This window comes from Sturnira hondurensis, unplaced genomic scaffold, assembly GCF_014824575.4.
Source record: "Sturnira hondurensis isolate 20B ecotype Veracruz unplaced genomic scaffold, ASM1482457v3 Scaffold0001872, whole genome shotgun sequence".
NCBI lineage: Eukaryota > Metazoa > Chordata > Mammalia > Chiroptera > Phyllostomidae > Sturnira > Sturnira hondurensis.
The window spans coordinates 3,473,685-3,494,387 of record NW_028074503.1 but is presented as its reverse complement, the minus strand read 5'-3'; the positions used below and the strand labels follow the sequence as shown (position 1 = coordinate 3,494,387).

Here is a 20,703-nt window from a genome sequence, read left to right as displayed (position 1 = left end):
TCTTTTCCTGTCTTACTTCACTTGGCATAGTGCCCTAGAATGCTATCCATGTCATTTCCAATGGCAAGATTTCATCTTTTTTATGGATGAATAATATTTCTGTACATGTCTATATATACCACATGCTCTTTATCCATGCACCACCCATCAATGAACATGGAGTTTGTTTCCATGCCTTGGCTATTGTAAATAATGCTTCAATAATTATAGGGCCACATACTACTTTTCAAATTAGTGTTTTCACTCTCTTCAGATAAACACCCAGAAGTGGAATTGCTGGATCATGTGGTAGTTTTATTTTTAATTTTTAGAGGATCATCTATAGTGCTTTTCATAGTGACTGCTCAAATTTATATTTCCCCCAAGAGTGCACAAGGGTTCCCTTTTCTCAACAGTTTTCATTTTTTGTCTTGTTGACAATAGCCGTTCTAACAGGTGTGAGGTGATCTTGCACTGTCATTTTGATTTCATGATGTCGTTTCCTTCATGATGACCTATGTTGAGCTTCATGTGTCTGTTGGCTATCTGTGTGTCTTCTTTGGAAAGTGTCTGTTCAGACCTCCTGCTCAGTTTTTAATCAGATTATTGTTTTTTTCTGAGTTATATTAGTTCCTTTTCTATTTTGAATATTTGCTTTTTATCAGATATATGATTTGCAAGTATTTTCTCCCATTCAATAGGTTAAAGAATGACATTAATTATGAACTTTTCCATTTATGCATTCACTAACTCATTCAGTTAACATTTTGAAAATAATAACAGCAATGATAATAATGATGAAAGCTGGTATTTAATGGGCAATTGCTTGTGGCAAGCACAATGTTATATGCTTTATATGCATTAAGTTAATTTAATCATCACGACAACTCAGTGAGGAAGATTATACTATCTTCATTTTACAGATTAGGAGATCAAAGTTTAGAAAGATTAAATATTAGTTTGAATCATGTAAAATTGCTAATATTTGCTTAATTTTGATGTGTTCAAATGACAAGTTCATATGATTTAGACCTAGAAAACTGGCAGTTTCTTACAATCCAACCCAACAACTTTTCCAAGATTAAGAAGTTAAGAAGAGATCCAAGCTCCTGCTCTTAACAACTTATCAATATGGCTTATTATGTGCTAGAAACTATGAAAGGTTTTGGGAATACAAATGTGGATGGATTTGATGGATATTAACCATTTATACATAAGGCTTTTGAAACATGCTTGGTAATATTTCACAATTCCTTTGGCTATGTTCCCTTGTCCTAGTTTCCATGTCATACAAAACAAGCTACTGAGTTCTATTGTGGCTCTACTAAGAGTAACAATTAAGGATGATCAAAAATCACACTTGTTTTTTTTGGCAGGTTGGTTTTTGTTTTCTTATTTTTTTGCAGTGGGTATTGTTGTTGCTGTTGATGACGTTGTTCTAGTTTTCTTGGTCTTCTCTGCATCACACCAGCCTGGTCAGATATCATGGTCTTAGGTACATCCCACCTGGCTATGTGAGGACAAATGTATTTGTGTCTTGGAGTAGTTCTTCTCCTCCTTCACTGGGGCTCTTGAACATAGAGTTCACAAAGCCAACTATGAGAAGTTTTGTGAGCGGGCCTGCTCACCAGGTTTGCCACTGTCTATAGCTGCTGGGCCAGGCTCTGTGTTCAGAGTACAGGAAGTGCCAAGGCCAACAGCAGGGTTTCACCCAAGACTTGGAGGCTTACAGCACATGATTAGTACCTTCCCTGGTTTTATGAGACCTTGGTCCTCTCAGAGTGTACTATGTAGGACTTGAACTTCTGTTATTAGAGGAAATTAAGATTTCTAAATTATTTTGAGGATCTCATTAAAGTCTCTTGAGGTATGCTCTGGAGTATAAAATTTATTTTATTTGAACATTTAAAATCTAATAATTGTTTCTGTGAAAGAAACATCAAATATGTGGGCCTAGTACACAGTGAAGCCTAAACTTAGGATATTTGTCCACTTGCTAGAAAAAAAAATGTTGCAGACCAGAGTCCCTGGGAAGCAGGTTCTGATGCAAAGTTTAGGGTGCAAGCCATTTAGCAGAGCTTGTTTTCGACATTCATACTGTAGAAAGGAGGAGAAGGAAGTAGGGTCTTATTTATTTAAGACATTAAAAGAATGCCTGGCAGGGGTATAAATAAGCAAGTAGATAATAGAAAGGTTAGTGCATGTATGGTCCGCCTACACAGTATCATTGGAAGCATTCATAAAAGTCACAAATAATAATTTAAGCAGGCTGGATAGAACTATAAAATAGACATAGCATTTCAGAAAAGTAATTTGTAAATATAAATTAGCAGCTTCACTGTATTTATATGCTTTGGTTCTAGAATTCTAGCAATTTATCCTAAGGAAATAATGAGAAATGGGGATAAAGTTCGGGTATGAAATAATTACTTCAGCATTATTTTTAATAGCAAAATTAAAAACAACTTAGATCTTATAATAGGAGAAAGGTTAAATAAGTTGTAGTGTAGTATACCCAATTGTAAATGCAGCCATTAAAAGCAGGGGTTTTAAAAAATTTTTACTGTCAGAGGAAAATGCTCAGATTATCATGTTTAGCAAAAAAGCAGAATACACAAGATTCCAATATGTTACTATAAGCTTGAAAAAATCAAAGGTATGTTTAGCAGTTGATAACTCTGAGAAGGTACATTATAGGTTATCTTCTCTCTTTTTTTTGTTCTTTTTATATTCTGGGTTTATCATCTGAAAAAAATTAATTCGACTGGGCTAAAACTTCCACCTTAAGAATATCTGACTAGGCAATGAAGGCAGAGATTTTGCCTACCAAAGGTAATAAGGAAAATCTAGGGGTACCGTATGGATATAGTGCTCCATTCCTCTCTCTTAGCACACTGTCAGCAATTCATTTATCCTCAGGGATATTTTCTATACCCTAAGGTCAGAAAATGCTGAACAGAAAACTTCATTCTGACATTTACTCAACAAACATGTGGGAACAAACCTGGCAAGATAGTACAGCAGAGAGAGCATCAGATCCTTACAGGACAGTGTCCCCAACCCTCCCAAATAGCCCTTTTCCTGGGAATCTCTCTTAGAAGCGAGAAAATCTTTCTCAAAGCCTCCAGCACAACTCCACTCTTGTCTCGAAGGTCAGAATTTGTCACATGTCCACACCCAATCCAGAAACGATTACCAGCTGAGATCAGAGAGCTTTAGACAGAAAAGGGGGCGAGGCCCCCTGAAGCACATCTCCAGGTGGAGTATGGAAGATGCCTGAGCAAAATTGGTGTCCTGATGTGGAAAGGGGAAGGGCGACGGATGTTGAGGCAGATCATTCGGTGCTGTGTCTGCTCTACTCCCCACTGCCTGAAGCCTCGTCTACTGTAAATTCCAAAGGAGATGCGGGTAGGAAGGAGGCAGGGAAGGTAGTCACCTGGGTTGTGCAGAGTAGTTGGGGTGAAAGTGCCTGAAGACAAAAGGAGGAGGGAGAGGGCTCAGTAGACTAGCCTGACCTACTTCACAGTTCTGTCTAGCAAGTCCTGTTGGAGCATAAACAGGGACTGTATAAAATCAGGGCCAAACACATTTTAGTCTCCGCTGGTGTGAACACAAGGTGATAATGAATGCTGCCTCATGTGAGATGAACACAGATGTCTACATATTTGAGCTGCAGATATCCTTGGAGAGAAGTGGTGGGCCTTATGATCCACTCGATATGAAGAACACAAACCCTTCAAAATCAACATTTAATATGTTATAATCACCTACTATCTCCAGTCATAAACTAACCCCTAAAGAAAATAAAAGACATAAGACACGAGGTCTGGCTTTGAAGAATTTAAACTCTGCTGAGTCAAAAAAAAAATGAATTTGAGAGCAATACCAGGCCTTCTGGAATGAAGAGCTAAGGGATGATGTGCAGAGTGGAATTATGCCAGGGCTCCCCAAGCAGGGAGGGAGGTGGCTGAGGGGCAGGCTGGGGGAGGAGACCTGAGCTGAATAACCCCAGGTGGGTAAGGATTTGAGGCAGGTCAGGCAGAAGAGGAGAGAAGGAAGAGACATAGGACGGGAGGGATGGTGGTAACAAGGAGAATCCTCTGTCAAGGATGGGGACACTGTGGGGTAGTGAAAAATTATTTGGATGAGGAGGGTGGGGCTACAGGGATTGAACTCATGTGTTAGGCCTGATGGGCCACTGTTAAGTCTGGGAGTGGGTCACTATAGGAGTTGCCTGGCCATGATCATGAGGGTTTTGTTCCTTTTGGAAGGTGGCTGTTGTTGTATTTTTAATGAAGACGAGCTTAACCAGGTGTGTGGGGTGGTGTACAGGTGCATTCTTTCCTGTGACTTTGACAAGAATCCCATCAGCAGCCTGGCCAGAGACACAGTGCCAAGAACAACTCGGAGCAGCAAGCATGGTAGTGGAAAGGGAGCGGGTTTTGAAGCCAGACAGACTTAATTAAAGGTCTAGCTCGTCACTCATTAGCAAATCACTTCATTCCATTTCTCAGAACCTTAGTATTTTTCTTAATCTATGGAATGGGTATAATCCCTACCTCATAGCATTTTTATAAGAAAAGCAGCTGGTACATAGATAACACTCAAAATGTTAATGCTTTCCCTTGCTTCTTTTTGTTTATCAAAACTATTAAAGCAGTTTCTGGCAGAGTAGAACAGTTGGTTCGAGCATTGTCCCAATATGCAAGGTTGTGGGTTTGATCCCAGGTCTGTGCACATGCAAGTATCAAGTAGTGAATGCAAAAATAAATAAAACAGCCCTGGCTGGTGTAGCTCAGTGGATTGAGCACAGGCCTGGGAACCAGAGGATCGAGGTTCAATTCCCAGTCAGGGTACATGCCTCGGTTGCAGGCTGGTTCCCTGCAGATGAGCCTCCAGCAGGGGATGCATGAAAGGCAACCATACATTGATGTTTCTCTCCCTCTCTCCTTACCCTCTAAAGACAAATAAATAAAATATTTTTAAAAAATAAATAAATAAAACGACAAATCAATGTCTCTCTCTTTCAAACAATACAAACAAAAAAAACCTATTAAAGCAAAACCTCCAATGCTTGATCTTGTCTAATAATGTTGTGTGGCAACTTTAGAAGTGTCTCTTCCATTGATACAAGGCAAGGAAGCCGTTTGGAGCTTTTCTTGATTTAAAAACTGAAATTTTTGTTTACATTTAAGATTTCTGGCTAAGATGGAGGTGTAGGGAGACACACTGTGCCTCCTCGCACAATCAAAATAAGAACAACAATTTAAAAACAAAACAACAACTAGTACTAACAGAAAATTGAACTGTATGGAAGTCCAATAACCAAGGAGTTAAAGTAAACATAGCCATCCAGACTGGTAGGAGGGGCAGAGTCAGGGAGCCAGGACAAAGAGGGCTCTCAGCAAGGCAGCAGTGGGTGGACCCAGTAAGATGGCAGATGTGGAGAGGCGTAGCATGCAAGGCAACTGGCAGACTGGGCGGTCCCACATTTGCACACAGATAAACCAGGTGAAACTGGGGAACAACACAGACCATGCAACCCAGGGGCCCAGCTCAGCGAAGTAAAGCCTCAAAACATGGATTCAAAACACCTGTGGAAGTTGAGGCACTAGGAGAAACTCCCAGCCTCACAGGCGAGTTTGTTGGAAAGACCCACAGGGTCCTAGAATGTACACAAACCCACCCACACAGAATCAGCACCAGAAGGCCTAATTTGCTTGCTGAAAGCAGGGGAAGTGACTGAAATCCAGCGGAGAACAGAGCAAGGGCCATTGTTCCCTATTGGACCCCTCTTCCACATATAGCGTCATAATCCATCGACTGGGTTGCCCCGCCCTGGTAAACACCTAAGGCTCTGCCCCCTCACACAAAACAGGAGTGACAAGGCAAAAAAAAAAAAAAAGACCCAAACCAAAGAATAGATCAAAGCTCCAAAACAAATACAACTAAGTGACAAAGAGATAGCCAACTTATCAGATGCACAGTTGGAAACACTGGTAATCAGGATGCTCACAGAACTGGTTGAATTTGGTCACAAATTAGATGAAAAAATGAAGGCTACACTAAGTGAAATAAAGGAAAATGTACAGGAAACCAATAGTGATCATAATGAAACTGGGACTCAAATCAAGGGAGTGGACCAGAAGGAAGAAAGAGACATCCAATCAGAAAACAATGAAGAAACAATTCAAAAAAAATGAGGAGAGGCTTAGGAACCTCCAGGACATCTTTAAACGTTCTAACATCCAAATTATAGGGGTACCAGAAGGAGAGGGGGAAGAGCAACAAGTGGAAAAGTTATTTGAACAAATAATAAAGGAAAACTTCCCCAATTTGGCTAAGGAAATAGACTTCCAGGACGTCTAGGAAGAAGAGGCCCAAAGAAGGTGGACCCAAGGAGGAACCCACCAAGGCACATCAAAATTACATTATTCAAAATTAAAGATAAGGAGAGAATCTAAAAAGTAGCAAGACAAAAATGAAGGAGTCACCTACAAAGGAGTGCCCACCAGACTTATCAGACTGTCAGCTGATTTCTCAAAAGAGACCTTGCAGGCTAGAAGGGGCTGGAAAGAAATATTCCAAGTCATTAAAGGCAAGACCTACAGCCAAGATTGCTCTATCCAGCAAAGCTTTCATTTAGAATGGAAGGGCAGATAAAGTGCTTCTCAGATAAGGTCAAGTTAAAGGAGTACATCATCACCAAGCCCCTATTATCTGAAATGTTAAAGGGACTTATCTAGGAAAAGGAAGATTAAATAAATGTACAGTAAAATGACAGCAAACTCACAATCATTAACAACCACACCTAAAACAAAATCAAAAGCAAACTAAGCAAACAACTAGAACAGGAACAGAACCACAGAAATGGAGATCACATGGAGGGTTATCAACAGGGGAGTGGGAAGAGCAGAGAGGGTGAAAAGGTAGGGAGAATAAGTAGCATAGATGGTAGGTAGAAAATAGACAGGGGGAGGGTAAAAATAGTATGGGAAATGTAGAAGCCAAGAACTTATAAGTGTGACACATGGACATGAACCAAAGTGGGGGGAATTGGGTGGGAGGGGTGTGTTGGGTGGAGGGGAGTGAAGGGGGGAAATGGGACAACTATAATAGCATAGTCAATAAAATATATTTTTAAAAATCTTTTAAACATAAAATAAACTGAAATTTCCACCAAATTTTAGAAGTTTTTATTTTAAACACAAAGTAATACAATTTTTCTGTGAAGACTATTTTTACCATCATTAACTTTTGTTTCTAGTGGTAGTTTTTAACTTCTAAATTAAATACCCATTATAAATTCAACTGAGAAGAGGGAGGGAGGCACAAACAATGGTGAGGAGGCAAATAAGTAGATTCCTACAGTGCAAGGGTGTGAGACATCCACTTTTACTTTAGATTTGGACTTTCTAGAAAGGCCAGTGTTGTCCTTTATACATTAAAAACAATTTATTTTTTCATTAAAAAAAATATGACTCTCCCGCTTTTACTTCTCGAAAACCAACCCTGGGCAGGCAACATGCAGTGTGTGCCAGGGAGTACAGAGCTCCAGGGGTGCAGCACAAGGCCAAAAGAAGGAGGTGACAGGTATAATGAAAAGGAGGGCTCCGAGTATATTTCAAATTTGCCCCTCACCTTCAAAAAGAAAGATATCGCTTACTACTGGTTCAATCAAAAAGCTTCTTTCCTGCATGGTTCCCCAAGAGGGAAAAACACTTAATGGATCCTTAGAAAAGGACAGGAAAGAGAAGGAAAACTAGAAAGAATTAAAGAAAACGAAAACAGCTATGAAAAGGGTGGTGGGATGATGGGTGAATTTTTGTCTCAAGTTTCATTGACATCTTCATTCTGTTCACGCCGTAATGAAGTCTGAGAGTCATCTAATGCAGACCATGCTCTTTGGAAGACAGGCAGTGGGGGACGGGAGGTAAGTATGGGAGAATTCTGTGTGAACCTGCGGGGGACGGGCGCGGGGGGGGGGGGTGCGGAATTGGAGATCGTACAGTGTGTGGAGTTTGGAGTGAGTGTGGGACTGTGTCAGCGAGAGTGTGTGTAACGGGAATATGGGTGTGGGGTGGTGTATGAGAGTGTGTCAGTAGTGCAGGTGTGTGGATAGCATTGTGTGTGTGAACGTGGAGAGTGCACGCTTGGTGCGGTGTGTACAGTTCGGAGTGTGAAAGAGGGTGTGCATTGAGAGGAGTGTGGGTAGGAGGGCGTAAGTGTGCAGTGGCGCGCGTGCGTGTGCGTGAACCTGTGTGTGGGGAGTTTGGAGAGTGAGGTAGGTACGGGAAGGGCGTGCGTGCGCGCGCACCACCTCCCCCTCCGCCACACACCCGCCCCGCCCCTTCTATTCCCTCCCCACCCTCCGCGCCCCGTCCTGTCTGCGGCCGCGCGGCGGAAGCCGCTTCTCTGCAGAACGCCGTGGGAGCGTTAGGGTGGGCGCCCCGAGCCGGAAGCGCGCCGGTCCCGCCGCGGCGCCCGCGGACACGTGCACGATGTCCTTCAAGGTAAGCGCCGCGGGTTCCGGAAGTGAGTGCCAGGGCGGGCGACAGCCTGGCGGCGGCGGAACCCACACCCAGAGATCGCCGGAGCCGCCGCGCGGGGCCCTCCGGGTGGGGTGGGCGCTACCTGGGTGCGGGCTGAACACTGGAGGAAGCGACCGGGCTGGGATGGCTCTTGTGGTTTGTGGTTTGGTTGTGTGCACTTTGCTAGAAAGGCTTTTGGTACTTACGGCGGCAGGTCAGGTGAGCCGGACCGCCGGGAACGGGGGTGGCGGGGACTGTCACCCGGGTAACAGGCGGGGCGGGGACTTCCCCGGTCAGCACTTGCTTGCAGCCCAGCTCAAAGGGACGAGGCTGCGGCACGCATTCCGGATTCTGTGACCTCCTTGCGGAATGCCTGCCGCACACCTGCCTCCTCACCAGAGCACTTTTCTTGGATGCTGAAGCTGAGCATCAGCACAGGCTTCAGGATCCAAAAGAGTCCTGAAAGAGTTTATTGAAGTCATTCCATTACATCCGCACATTTTAGGATGAAAGTGAGGTCAGCTGATTTCCCTCTATTGAATGATGCAGGGGTGTCACTGTTCATCTTCTGAATCCGCAAAAGACGCATGGATTGTACTTCCCTGGCTCGCGCGCTCTCTCCTTTTTTTTTTTTTTTTTTTGACAAGAAAATGAAAACGGAGTAATTTGATTAGCTCCTCCAACAGTGTTGCAGCCAGTAAGTGAGCGGTGTTAAAATTGAAACTCTAGCGTGTCTGGCTCCAAAGCCTCTGTAATCCCATCTCCTGCTGTAGCTCATGTAAACAGAGGAATGACATGGTGAAATTTACATGTTGGAAAGATCTCTGGCTACAGTTTGGAGAGTGGCGCTGGGAGCCCAAATAGGAGGATGTTGGACTCATCTTGTTAAATGGTACTGGACTAGAACACAGGTGGGGAAGATGGAAGGATGTGGACAAAATGAGTGACTTTAAAATATTTAAATCTACGGAATTCAGTAATCACTATTATTCACAGAGTTAGGGAAAGCCAGAGAGGTGAAGAGAAGACATTCAGGTTGGGACATATAAAGTTTAAGGATTAATGGAAGTCCAAGAAGAGATGTCGAATAGACTAGGAAATGGGGAAGGTAGTCTGGGCCAGGGAGAGATACGAGACTTAGGAGTGAGCAGTATTAGGTGGGAACTGAACCCGTGGCAGTGAACATGATGACCCAGTAAAGGTGGAAAATAAGAAGGTTGAGGGCAAAATCTTGAATATCAAGACTTAAGAATGAGCAAAATAAGAGAAGCCCATTGAGCAAACTGGGCAGCAGCCAGAGATGTATGACAATGTACAGAAGCATGTGCCATCATTTCAGCCAAGAATCTCTAGTTGTTGAATGACCAGGAAGAGAGACTCGGAGTTAAATACCACAGAGAAATCAAACAAACTAAGAATTGAAAAGTGTCCATTGAATTTAGTAACAAAACAGCCCCTGATGATCTTGGTGAGAGCACTTTTTCAGTGAAGTGTGGGGTTCAGGAGCCAGATTGCAAAAGCTTGTAAAGAGAGTAGGTGGAAACCATTAGGATAGAGAATTCTTTCAAAAAATTCTGCAAGAAACAGTGGCTGTAGCAGGTATCTAGACTTGGACAAGGGTCTGTTTGCTTTAAAATGGTAGAGACTTGTGCATCCTTAAGTGAACGATAGGCATCTCAACAGTAAAAAGACAACCCAGTTTTAAAATGGGCAAAGGATACGAATACCTATTTTTCCCAAGAAGATCTACAAATGGTCAATAAGACCCTGAAAATATGCTCAACATTATTAGTCATCAGGGAAATGCCAGTCAAAACCACAGTGAGAAACCACACCCACTAGGGTGACTGCAATCACCAAGACAGACAGTGGCAAGTGTTGGCAAAGATGTGGAGAAATTAGAACTCTCATTTTACTTTGCCTAACAGCAAGTAAAATGATGCAGCTATATCTGGTCATTCTTCAAAAAGTTACATAAGAGTTATCGCATGGCCCAGCTATTTCAGTCCTAGATACATACTGAAGAGAAATAAAAGCATGTGTTCACACAAAAACTTATACACATGTTTATAGCAATATTATTTATAATAGTTCCAAAGTGGAAACAACCCAAATGTCCATTGGCTGATGATAAAATATGGTATATATTAATCAGCTTGGTCTGCAGTAACAAAATACTGTAAACTGTGTAGCTTGAAAAAACAGGAATTTTATATCTCACAGTGCCAGGGGCTGGGAAGTCCAAGATCAAGCTGCTGGCAGATTCAGTGTGTGGCTAGAGCCTTCTTCCTGGCTTGCAGACAACCACCTTCTCGCTACATCCTCAGATGGGAGAGAGGAAGCTCTAGTGTCTCTTCGTTCTAAGTGCACTAACCCTACCATGGGGGCTCTACTCATGTCCTGATCAACACCGAATTACCTCCCAAAGGCCCCACCTTATAGTACTATCACATTGGGGTTTAGGACTTCCACATACGAATTTGGTGGGGAGAAGACATAAGCTTTTAGTGTACAAGATGACGTATCCATAAAATGGAATCATCATTCACCCTTAAAAAGGCTGAAGCACTGACATATAACAACATGGAAGAAACTTGAAAACATGTTAAGTGAAAGAAGCCAGATACAAAAGGCCACATATTGTATGATTCTATTTATATGACATGTTCAGGATAAGGAAATCCGTAGAGACAACAAGTAGATTTAGTGATTGTAAGGGGCTGGGAAAATGGGAAGTGATTGTTAATAGGTACAAGATTTTTCTTTGGGGTGATAAAGATGTTTTTGGAATAGTATGGTGACAGTTGTAAAACCTGGAGAACACACTAAAAACTGTTGAATCACTATAAAAGGATGAATTTTTTTAGTGTATAAGTCATACCAATAAAAGAAAGTTTTAAAGTGATAGTAGAAAATGTTGAGAAGGCTTGGGAGTAGAAGAGCTAACTGAGCCGAGAAGGCAGAGAGTAAGCAGGTCTTTATTAATTGTACAGATTTACTGAACAGGTGGAGGAAAACCTTTTCCGTTGGAGTAGGAGAAAGGAGGTGAGGTTGAGCGTGGATTTTGACTTTTTCAGGATTAGGCAGAAAGGGAAGTGCCAAAATTTTCAGTGAAGAACAAAGAGTGATCAGGCAGCAACAACTACCAGGTGAGGTGAGGCAGAGACAGAGAGTGGAGTGGCCTGAGGGTTGGAAAAAACCAGATTCTTACACCTGACTGCAAGGGCAGTGTCTGGAGGAGGGCCCAACCCCGTTTCCCAGCATAGGGCTGGTGTGAGGGATGGTCCAGCCTTTGACAGGGAGGGGTGCTGGGGAGCTTTCCACGAAGAGACAGAAGCAAAGCACATTGTCCCAGATTAGATGGAGTTGATTTTCCATGAAGCTCCAAAAGGAACAGAGGGGAGGGGGGAGGGGGAGGGGAACAGAGATCCTTAGTGGACTAAGCCTGCCCTAGCCCTCATCACATCAAACATATTAAAATATACCACCAACCCACCATAATAATAGAGACTTTTTATTGTTTTTGGAAGGATTTTTATAGTATTGCTTTTAAAGTTATTTAGTCAAGAATCATACTTAGTTTACATTTGTCCTTGATTTTTCTGCCATTGCTATATATATAGTCAGTGATTCTCATGTAGTGAGAAAATCAGACCTACAAGTTATTTTCATATGTCATCAATATTTTATGAATACCATTTTTAGCATTTATAAACAAGTTGACAAAAATGGTATATTTTGTAGCTTTTTAAATTAAATATTCATTAACTCTGATTTAGGAACCAACTTTCATTTTTCATAGGCCCCTGAAACACTCTAGGTCATAGGCCATAGGTCTCCAAAGCCTTTGTTTAAAAGGCCGGGCCTTGCTGGCTGAGTGCGTGGGAGAATAAACAGAGCATCATAAATCACAATTGAGTTCTGCTTGATGACTCAGAGTCACTGAATGCAGGGCTATTTGCTGCTTCTGAACCACATGGACCCCTCTGCATCTATTTTTTACTCTTCCTCCATTATGCTCTCAGCAGTCACTTCTCCCTGTTAATCGTTTGCCTCCCTAAACCTCCTCTTTCACGATTGGAAACACCCAATTTCATCTGGTTGGGAAAACAGACCCATGTTCTTTAGAATTATCCTTAAAGCAAAAGCAAACCCAGAATGTAGTTCTGAGCCTTTTTGTGGAATAAAGTTCATGGATTTCATTACATCGACTTTTTACTTTATAACAGCTATTTCACCGAATGAGGACTTACTCTTAAGGGCTGAGGTTGCCAAAAGTTGAACACAACTGGTGGGGGGTGTGGTAGACTGACACGTGAGTCTGACATGGAGAGGTGACATGTAGAGGTGACATCACTGGATAAAGAACAACACCAGGTCTTTCCTGAGCGTGTGCTGTCCAAACAGGTAAAGCCTCTCAGTACCACGTTTCATCTTAGAGATAGAAACTGCTCGTGCCTTGGCCGAAAATATAGGAACTTGTATGTTTCGTCCTTGTTCTGTAAGCATGTAAATTATCTCATAATCAGCTCCAGTTCACCAACCAGCTGAAATTATTTGGATGAGCCACAGGAAAATAACTTTACAAAGCCATTTTTTTGAAACAGCTTTATTGAAATGCAGATCACATACATACGACTTACCCATTTGAAGTGTTCATTTCGGTCTTGGTATATTCACAGAGTTGTGCCAGCATCAGAACAGTCAATTTTAGACTATTGTAATCACCCCAAAAAGAAGTCCCATACTTATTAGCATTCATTCTCTATTACCCCAAACTTCCCAGCTTTAGATACTGCTAATTTACTTTCTCTCTCTATAGATTTGCCTATTTTGGTCATTTATTTTAAACAGACTTTAAACATGGTCTTGATCAAATTCTGAATTTGGAAATGACAGTGTTATATAAATCCTGTTTCTAAAGCAGAATGCCTAGGGCAAATCATTTTATTTAGTTTCCTGTCACTTACAGGAGTATAACAATACTGACAACAAAGAGTTTAGGCTTCTTTAAAGATTATTGAACATTCAGAAATTTTCAAGTACTTAGCATAAAGGGACAGTGGGTTACAATAGCCAGTAACACATCCACAGCATCCTCTGCACATGGCTTCTCAGTCCTTCACTGTATCCTTATTTCATGGGGCCTTTAACATCGAAGAAATACATTATTGAACAAAGCTCATGTTCTCTCTTTTTTTTAAAGATTTTATTTATTTTAGAGGGGAAGGGAGGGAGAGAGAAATATCAATGTATGGTTGCTTCTCATGGGTCCCCTGCTGGGAACTGGCCTGCAACCCAGGCATGTGCCCTGACTGGGAATTGAACCACAATCCTTTGGTTCCCAGGCCTGCGCTCAATCCACTGAGCTACACCAGCCAGGGCAAAGCTCATGTTCTCTTGATTAAATCAATAGGATACAACTGAAATCCACATTATTCTTTTTTTCCAACTTTAATTTTTTATTGTATTTCTTCCATTACCCTTTAGTACCCTTATATTCCCTCCCTCCACCCCACAATCACCACATTGTTGTCTGTGCCTATGAGTCCTTTTTCCTTTTTGCGCTTTTTTAAACCAATAGTTTAAGTCTCTACCCTCTCTTGGCTTTTAATTGAAATTCCAGTTCTGTACAAATAACAATTTCCGTGCTATGTTTCTCTACCCTTCCTTGTAGTACCTAATTTCCGGGAGTGTGCTAATGAAGCATTTATGAGCCACAATTCTAACAGTAAACAAGAGGAAAAACAAACAGAAGAAAACATAGCTTCCGCATATGCGGAAGCTTGTGTTCAGTTTTTCTCACAGGGTAGTGAAGACATAAGACCATAGACTCTGGACTCACACAGATGTGGGTTTGAATCCTGGCTCTGTTACTTCCTCACTGTATGACTTTGAATAATTCATTTCTGGGCCTCAGTTTCCTCATCTTAAGAATGAGAAGAATAATAACACCCGATGGGGTTGTTCTGGGAATGAAACACATCAGAGCAGTGAAAGTGCTTGGCTCGCTGGCTGGCACACAGCAGGGTCTCAACATGGGTTGTCAGTGCCGTTCTTCATAATATGGCAACCAGCAAGCCTGAAGGAGGCACACTGGCCCTGTGGAGACAGGAACGATCAAGGAAGAGGTTAAATAGTTGTAGCATGATTGATAAAGTGCTTTACAGTTTGCATGAAGCATTTTTCTCATGCAGTGTCTCCTTTAAACACGAAAGGGCTTGCCCCTGGTCTACTCCACAGCATTTATGATTTCATGCATATTGTAACCAAGGAGGTTTTGGAGTTACCCAGGCAACATGGTGGGTATAGACCCCAAAGAGAAGGAAGGTCAAGGGACTTTGCATCTTGGCAGTAGAGGAGCTTGGAATGAGGATAGGAAGGAGGTCATGGGTCCATGCTGCCTATTCCTTGCTGCTACAGAAGGAGAATTCCACAGGGGGTGGAACAGTGTGATGGCCGAAAGGGCAGCAGCAAGGGCCAGACTGCCTGTGGCCGAAGCCTGCCTTTCCTTTCCCACATTCCTCCCCTGTGCATGGGATGGTGACAGTGCCCACTTCATTGAGCTGTGGCAAGGATCAAATAAGCAAGTATATGCAGACCATATACCAAGTGGTACAGGGTAAGCATTTAGCATTAGCTCAATTCCTGCCCTCTGATAATGTGTGGGCCACAGTGCCATAGGAGAAATTACCCATGTCTTTGCTAGACCTTCCCACCTAAATGCCCCAGAGGCTCTTGAAACAACATGGTGGAAGCTGAATTTATTATTTTTCCAGAAACTTGTCACATATCACTTCAGACTTTCATGAAGTAAAAGACTTTCATTTCTCTCTGCACTACATCAACCAGGCACACACACAAGAAACCTAGGAGTCAACCCAGGCTCCTCCTCCCTCCTCTCCTGCACATGGATTCACAGACCAAGACTATTCATTTTAGCTTCTTAAAATTTCTCCTGTCTCATCCTGCCAGCCCGCTGTTGTTGCCTCAGCTTGGGCCCTCATCTCTTGCTCTGCCTTTGCAGCGGTCTCCTTAGCCTTGTAGACACCAGTCTTACCTGGTTCCAGTCCTCAGTCCATTCTCCTCGAGGCTGCCCAGGGACCTTTCTGAAACACAGAATGGATAGTCTTGCCCCATCTTAAAAACCCTTGCTCTGCTCTGCCATGCCCGCCAGGTGAAGTGCACACTTTGTTAGCAAGTGCAGCAGCAGCTTCTTCAGGGCATGGCCCTGACTACCTGCCCTACAGCGCCTCCTGCCCTCTCCTCACACCCTTCTTCATCCAGTCTTTCCGAGGTAAAGGTTGTTTCCGGATGCTGTGCAGCGCCTCCTCGTCTTTGACTCACCACCCTGTTTTCCTGGGACACTTACCACCCAGGCCCCTTTCCATAACTCTTCCCAAGAATTCCTGCTCTTGGAGGCCATCCTTGACCACCTTCCTCAGGTAGAATTGACCGTTCTCTGCTCTCACCACCACCATCTGCGTTCCTACTCTAGTACCTATTGTAAGTCTGATGCCTCAACGTGACTTACTCTCCTGGGCCTTAAAGCCATTTGTGAGCAGAAATCGGTGACTCACACCTCTCGTCCTAGCCCCTGGCCAGTGCCAGTGTCAGTACACGCTAGTGACTAAGTAAACAAATTCGCCTGGACAAGTATTTAATGGGCTGTGAGGGCCGTGCATTTATAGCTAGATTTCTTGTATGTTTTCTACCAAAGTGTATTCATGAGTATTGTCTCATTCAGTCCTCCAACCACACATGAATGAGGTACTATTATTATTATTCCCACTCTACTGGGGCAGAGAGAAATCACCTGCCCAAGGTCAAGGAGCTGGGCAGTAGCAGGGTCAGAACTTGAACTCAGCTCTTCCTTACCCAAAATTGACTGTCATTCCTCCATCTCCCTGTAAACCAAGCTCTTGAGGGAAAATGAAGTATTTACAGCTTTTCGCAAGGCTGGCTTTCTAAAACCTTATGAGAAGCCAAGATGCATAGCCTCAGCAGGAGAGGAATCCCTGAGGCCATTCTGGAGAGCTCTTGATGACCGTGGAAGACGGTGCCTCATTGATGGCTTTTGAAAGGTATTTGGGGTTAATGCTAAACAAAGACATTGAAAATGATTCACAATTTATTACTCTGAAGTTTTCGTGTTTCAGGAGAAGCCAGCACAGAGGTTCTGTAGTATGTATTAGATTCTCTTCCTAGATTCCCTCCCGAACTTCATTTTGGCCTTGTGCAATTTCTTTATAGAAAGGGCATTGTTTCATGCTTTATTCTACAAGTCAAACCTACCTTACTCTTACTTCAGTTAGTAATGACTAACATGAGACCCAGCCTGGTACAAAAGCCACAGACGCTGGGTGAGAGCACTGCCAGCTCGAAAACTTGAGAACAGCAAAATTGACACCTTCGGGGAAAACAAACTGTTCACCTGGAATTTGAGGTGATTTGTTTTCATCATAACTGAGCCAGGAAACTATTCAAAGTATGTTTGAAATCTGCTTATCACTCCCTGCTTCGCCATGCTGGCATCCAAGAATGCACAAGAGCACTCAGTTGTGCATGTGATGACGGTTCTGGAATGAAATCCTCACCCTCCACCCCGCTGTCATTGTGCTTTGATTTAGATGGCTCCATGGAGTAGCTTTAAATGGTTGGTGTTTCCTTTTTACCTTAGCATAGGAAGGTTAGGTATTATGTCGAATATCTTAGCCATATATTTAAAAGGCATTGCATAAAAGGCCTTTTGAGTCAGGTGGGTGTTTTAAGCCCACCCAAAAAAAGCCTTTTCGTTAAACAACTTGGATAGTAGAACATTTTCTGAGACCAGCAAAATTCTTTAATTAGTACCAAGAGTGAGTTTAATTTTGCCTGCCGATTCTAACTTTGTAAAGTAAAGGAGATAGGGAGAAACTAGTGTTGTAAGCATTTATGATGTATTGGGCCTTGCAGTTAACCTGCATCATTTAATCCTTATCTTAAACTACCAGACAGCTAGTGTAATCTGTGTCTAAGCAAAAGGAAACTGGGACCCGTCGGGGCCAAGTCCACAGTGCGGGGCTGGGCTAGAAACCCAGAGCTGTCCAGTTCTTCCAAGCCTGTCCTCCCCCCTCTGCCCCCACCATACCTGTTATGCACAAATCCGAATCGATGCTTTAGAGAAGGAACTTGTGCTGCAGGCAGCTCTGCCGCTCACTGAGTTTTCCTGCTCTGTTCTTTCCCTAGGTCTGGTTCCAACATTAACTTTGCAACTTTAAAATAATGCAGCATGAGGGATCCATATGGGACACATAACAACTTTTTCTGCCCAGAGTTCCCGATTCTTAACTGGAACCTCTGGCAGGTTCCAGCCAACACACGAAGAAAACTAGGTGGAGAGAAAGGGAGGTGCTTACCCAGACAGCTGGAATTGGATAGGAACTGTGAGGGCATACAAAAGATTCTAGTAAACTCCTTTGGGAGGTCAGAATTGGGAACAGTTTTCTCTGCTTAAAGGTGAAAAGGGATTTGGGAACATTTCAGAGAGGAAATACCATTTAAACACAGCCTTGGCCTTGAAGGATGGGGAAAAACTCATTTCAAGCAGAAAGGAAACGGAACAAAGACAGTGGCAGGAAAGTGAGTGCATTGGTGGGAAATAGGGTATTAATAGTGTTGTATTATCAACAACTTGTGCTTCATAATCAGCACTGGGGCTTGGTTCTCTGCTGTGAAACAGTACATTCCATAACCAAATATATTACAGTTATCTACTGTTGGAGGAGCAATCTTGCAGATGATACAGCACATCTGGAAATTCTGCCTTTTAAGTGATATATATTTGCGTAGATGTGGTCATGCTAACTAATGTTGATTTCAAGATCTTGTTTTCTTTTGCTTCTGCAGAAGGAAACTCCACTTGCCAATGCCGCATTCTGGGCAGCGAGGAGAGGAAACCTGGCTCTGCTCAGGCTGCTGCTGAACAGTGGTCGGGTGGACGTGGACTGCAGGGACAGTGTACGGATGGACTCATTCGGTATACGCATGCCAAGGACACGGCACGTCCCCTGTTGGCATGAGAGCACCTTCTGAACACATTTCCCTTAACTGCTTATCTACTCCTTCACGTGTTTGCTTGCTTTATCCTTTTCAAAAAGTCCAAGGCACCACGGTGAACTTAAAAATGTATTGGGGAAACTGTTACATGCATAAAACCGCAGGAGGCTACAATAGGGAAAGAGACCTCACCAGGAATCTGAATGGGCAGAGTCCAAGAAGCGGGTGTTTAGTAAAGAGAATTCAAACCAGCTGCTTTCATGAAGAGGTGGAGATGGTTTAGAGCGGCGGAAGGCTGCTGTGGAGGTGGCAGTTAGGTTTTTTCCTACAAGGATGAGAGAACAGAAAGGGAGCCTCCCCCAGAGTCTTCCCCTCTCATTACCTTTGCAAACATCAGGACACTAATTGGCAATTAAGGGGAACTAAAAATAGACACTACTGCCCACGCTAGGCCTGGACTAAGACAGCCCCGCCCTCCCCAGCTAGAGGTAACGATTTCTCTGTACTCAGTGTGACTTCTCCACATCTTTGGGGACAAGGAGGACTCAGAGGAGAGAGAGGACAGATGTTTTGATTTTAGGATTTGAATAAAAATGTTTTTCAAAGGAGCCTTATTGTTTTCCTGAAAACAGGATGTGCCACTTCCAGCTTTTATTGCACAAATATGGTAATGAAATCAGCCACAGTGCACTGGCTTGGGGCATCAGTGCAGGGTACCTTGGGTTTGCACCTCCAGGTCCACTCACCCTTCTCCAGCTTCCCCTGTTCCCTAGCACCTGGACTGTGTGGTCTGTCCCAGTGGACTTGCTTCCCTCTTACTTCCAGCTGGGTTTGGCCTATGGGAGCATTGGTAGGAGTCAGAGAACGGAAGGACAGTGATGTTGGGGAGCCCAGCGCACCCTCCCCCACCCCACTCTCTGGTAGCAGCATCCTGGGAGCCACCACCTTCCCCCTCCTGCCTTCAGGCCTGGGCTGGCTGTGGAGCCCACTCTTCAGTTCCCAGGGCTACACTGTTCTTTACAGTATCCCTACTCTCAGGGCACAGCTTTATAAACAGTCTCTTTGTTAAGCTTTCTTCCAGTTATCTCCGTCTCAATGTGCCATCTGTTCCTTGCCAGGACCGAGACTGATTGGGGGTCTTGGGTGTCTGGGCCCTGGCCGTCCCTCCCTTACTTGGCCTCACTGGGCAGTAGCGCCACAATGGGCAAAACTGAAGCAGGGGCGCTGGTTTTCATCGTGGCCTCATCCACCAACCAGATCAGTGGCAGTTTTTCCCTCTTTTCTTGAAGCCACTCCGTTTTCAGACGCTTCTCTGGCTTTCTCCTGGCTTTCAGCTTCCCAGGGTCACCACGTAGTGCCACATGCGTCCTGCCCCCAGACAGCACCCCACACACTCTGCCCCCAGTGCCCTTCCCCATCGGAGCTCACCTCCTACTACCATCCCCTCCCCTTGGGGCTCACACTCGGTCTTTCTCTGTCTGCTGGGTGACCCAGTAGCTACTTAGATCCAAAAATTTGCTTCTATAAAGAGATACTACTGTGTTTTTAGGTTACTCCTTGTTGAAAAGAAAAAGTCACTTTCCAAGGAGCTTTCAGGAGAGATGATTCCTTAACTCAAAGGAGCAAGTCTAAATGATGGGAATTTCAGACGCTCTTTTATTTTGAAAGGGCTTCTACAACTGGTGGCGGCCAAGGGGCAGGAAGATGTGTGGGATAGTGCAGGTCCTGGTTTCCCCCAGATTGCACTGGGCGGGGTTCCACATGCCACCTGGACATGGGGTCTGGGTTCCAGGATGGTTTCTTCTTGTGAATGATCTCTAGGCTAGTGTGGCCCTCGCCAGGGGGGCCAAGCCCAGCGTCCCCTAGGATGCCAAGAGAGCCGATGGGATGCAAGGAGAGGCCCCAGGCCTTTGCTGGGAACTGCTCCTAAACTCAGGTATGACCTGTTCACACTCTTCCAATGAACAGCTTTGTAAAGACAAATATGCATTATCTCTAGGCCACACACAATGGGAAACTGATTTGCTAACACTTACTCACCTTCAGTTTCTAGATTAATGCTGTCTTTAATGATCTTTACATTTTTCTCTTTGCTCATCTCTCTGACACTTTTACCACAAAAATGTGTGTGGGCAAGTTTATTTGTCTTTTTAGG

At 43.6% G+C, this 20,703-nt stretch overlaps 1 protein-coding gene across 6 annotated transcripts in view; it reads left to right on the top strand.

The window, feature by feature from the left end:
- Positions 1-8,409: 8,409 nt before the first annotated feature.
- Positions 8,410-20,703, top strand: part of ANKRD29 (ankyrin repeat domain 29) — a 49,467-nt gene continuing 37,173 nt past the window's right edge. Inside the window, exons 1-2 of one of the 6 annotated variants that reach the window (XM_037031964.1) lie at positions 8,410-8,492; positions 18,399-18,509. In XM_037031964.1, coding sequence (XP_036887859.1) covers positions 8,481-8,492; positions 18,399-18,509 — 123 coding nt within the window. In that variant the 5' untranslated portion in view covers positions 8,410-8,480. Of the gene's footprint in view, positions 8,493-8,616; positions 8,730-18,398; positions 18,529-19,974; positions 20,485-20,703 lie in introns of those variants that run through there. The other 5 variants (XM_037031981.1, XM_037031973.1, XM_037031955.1 and 2 more) reach the window with 5 other exon arrangements.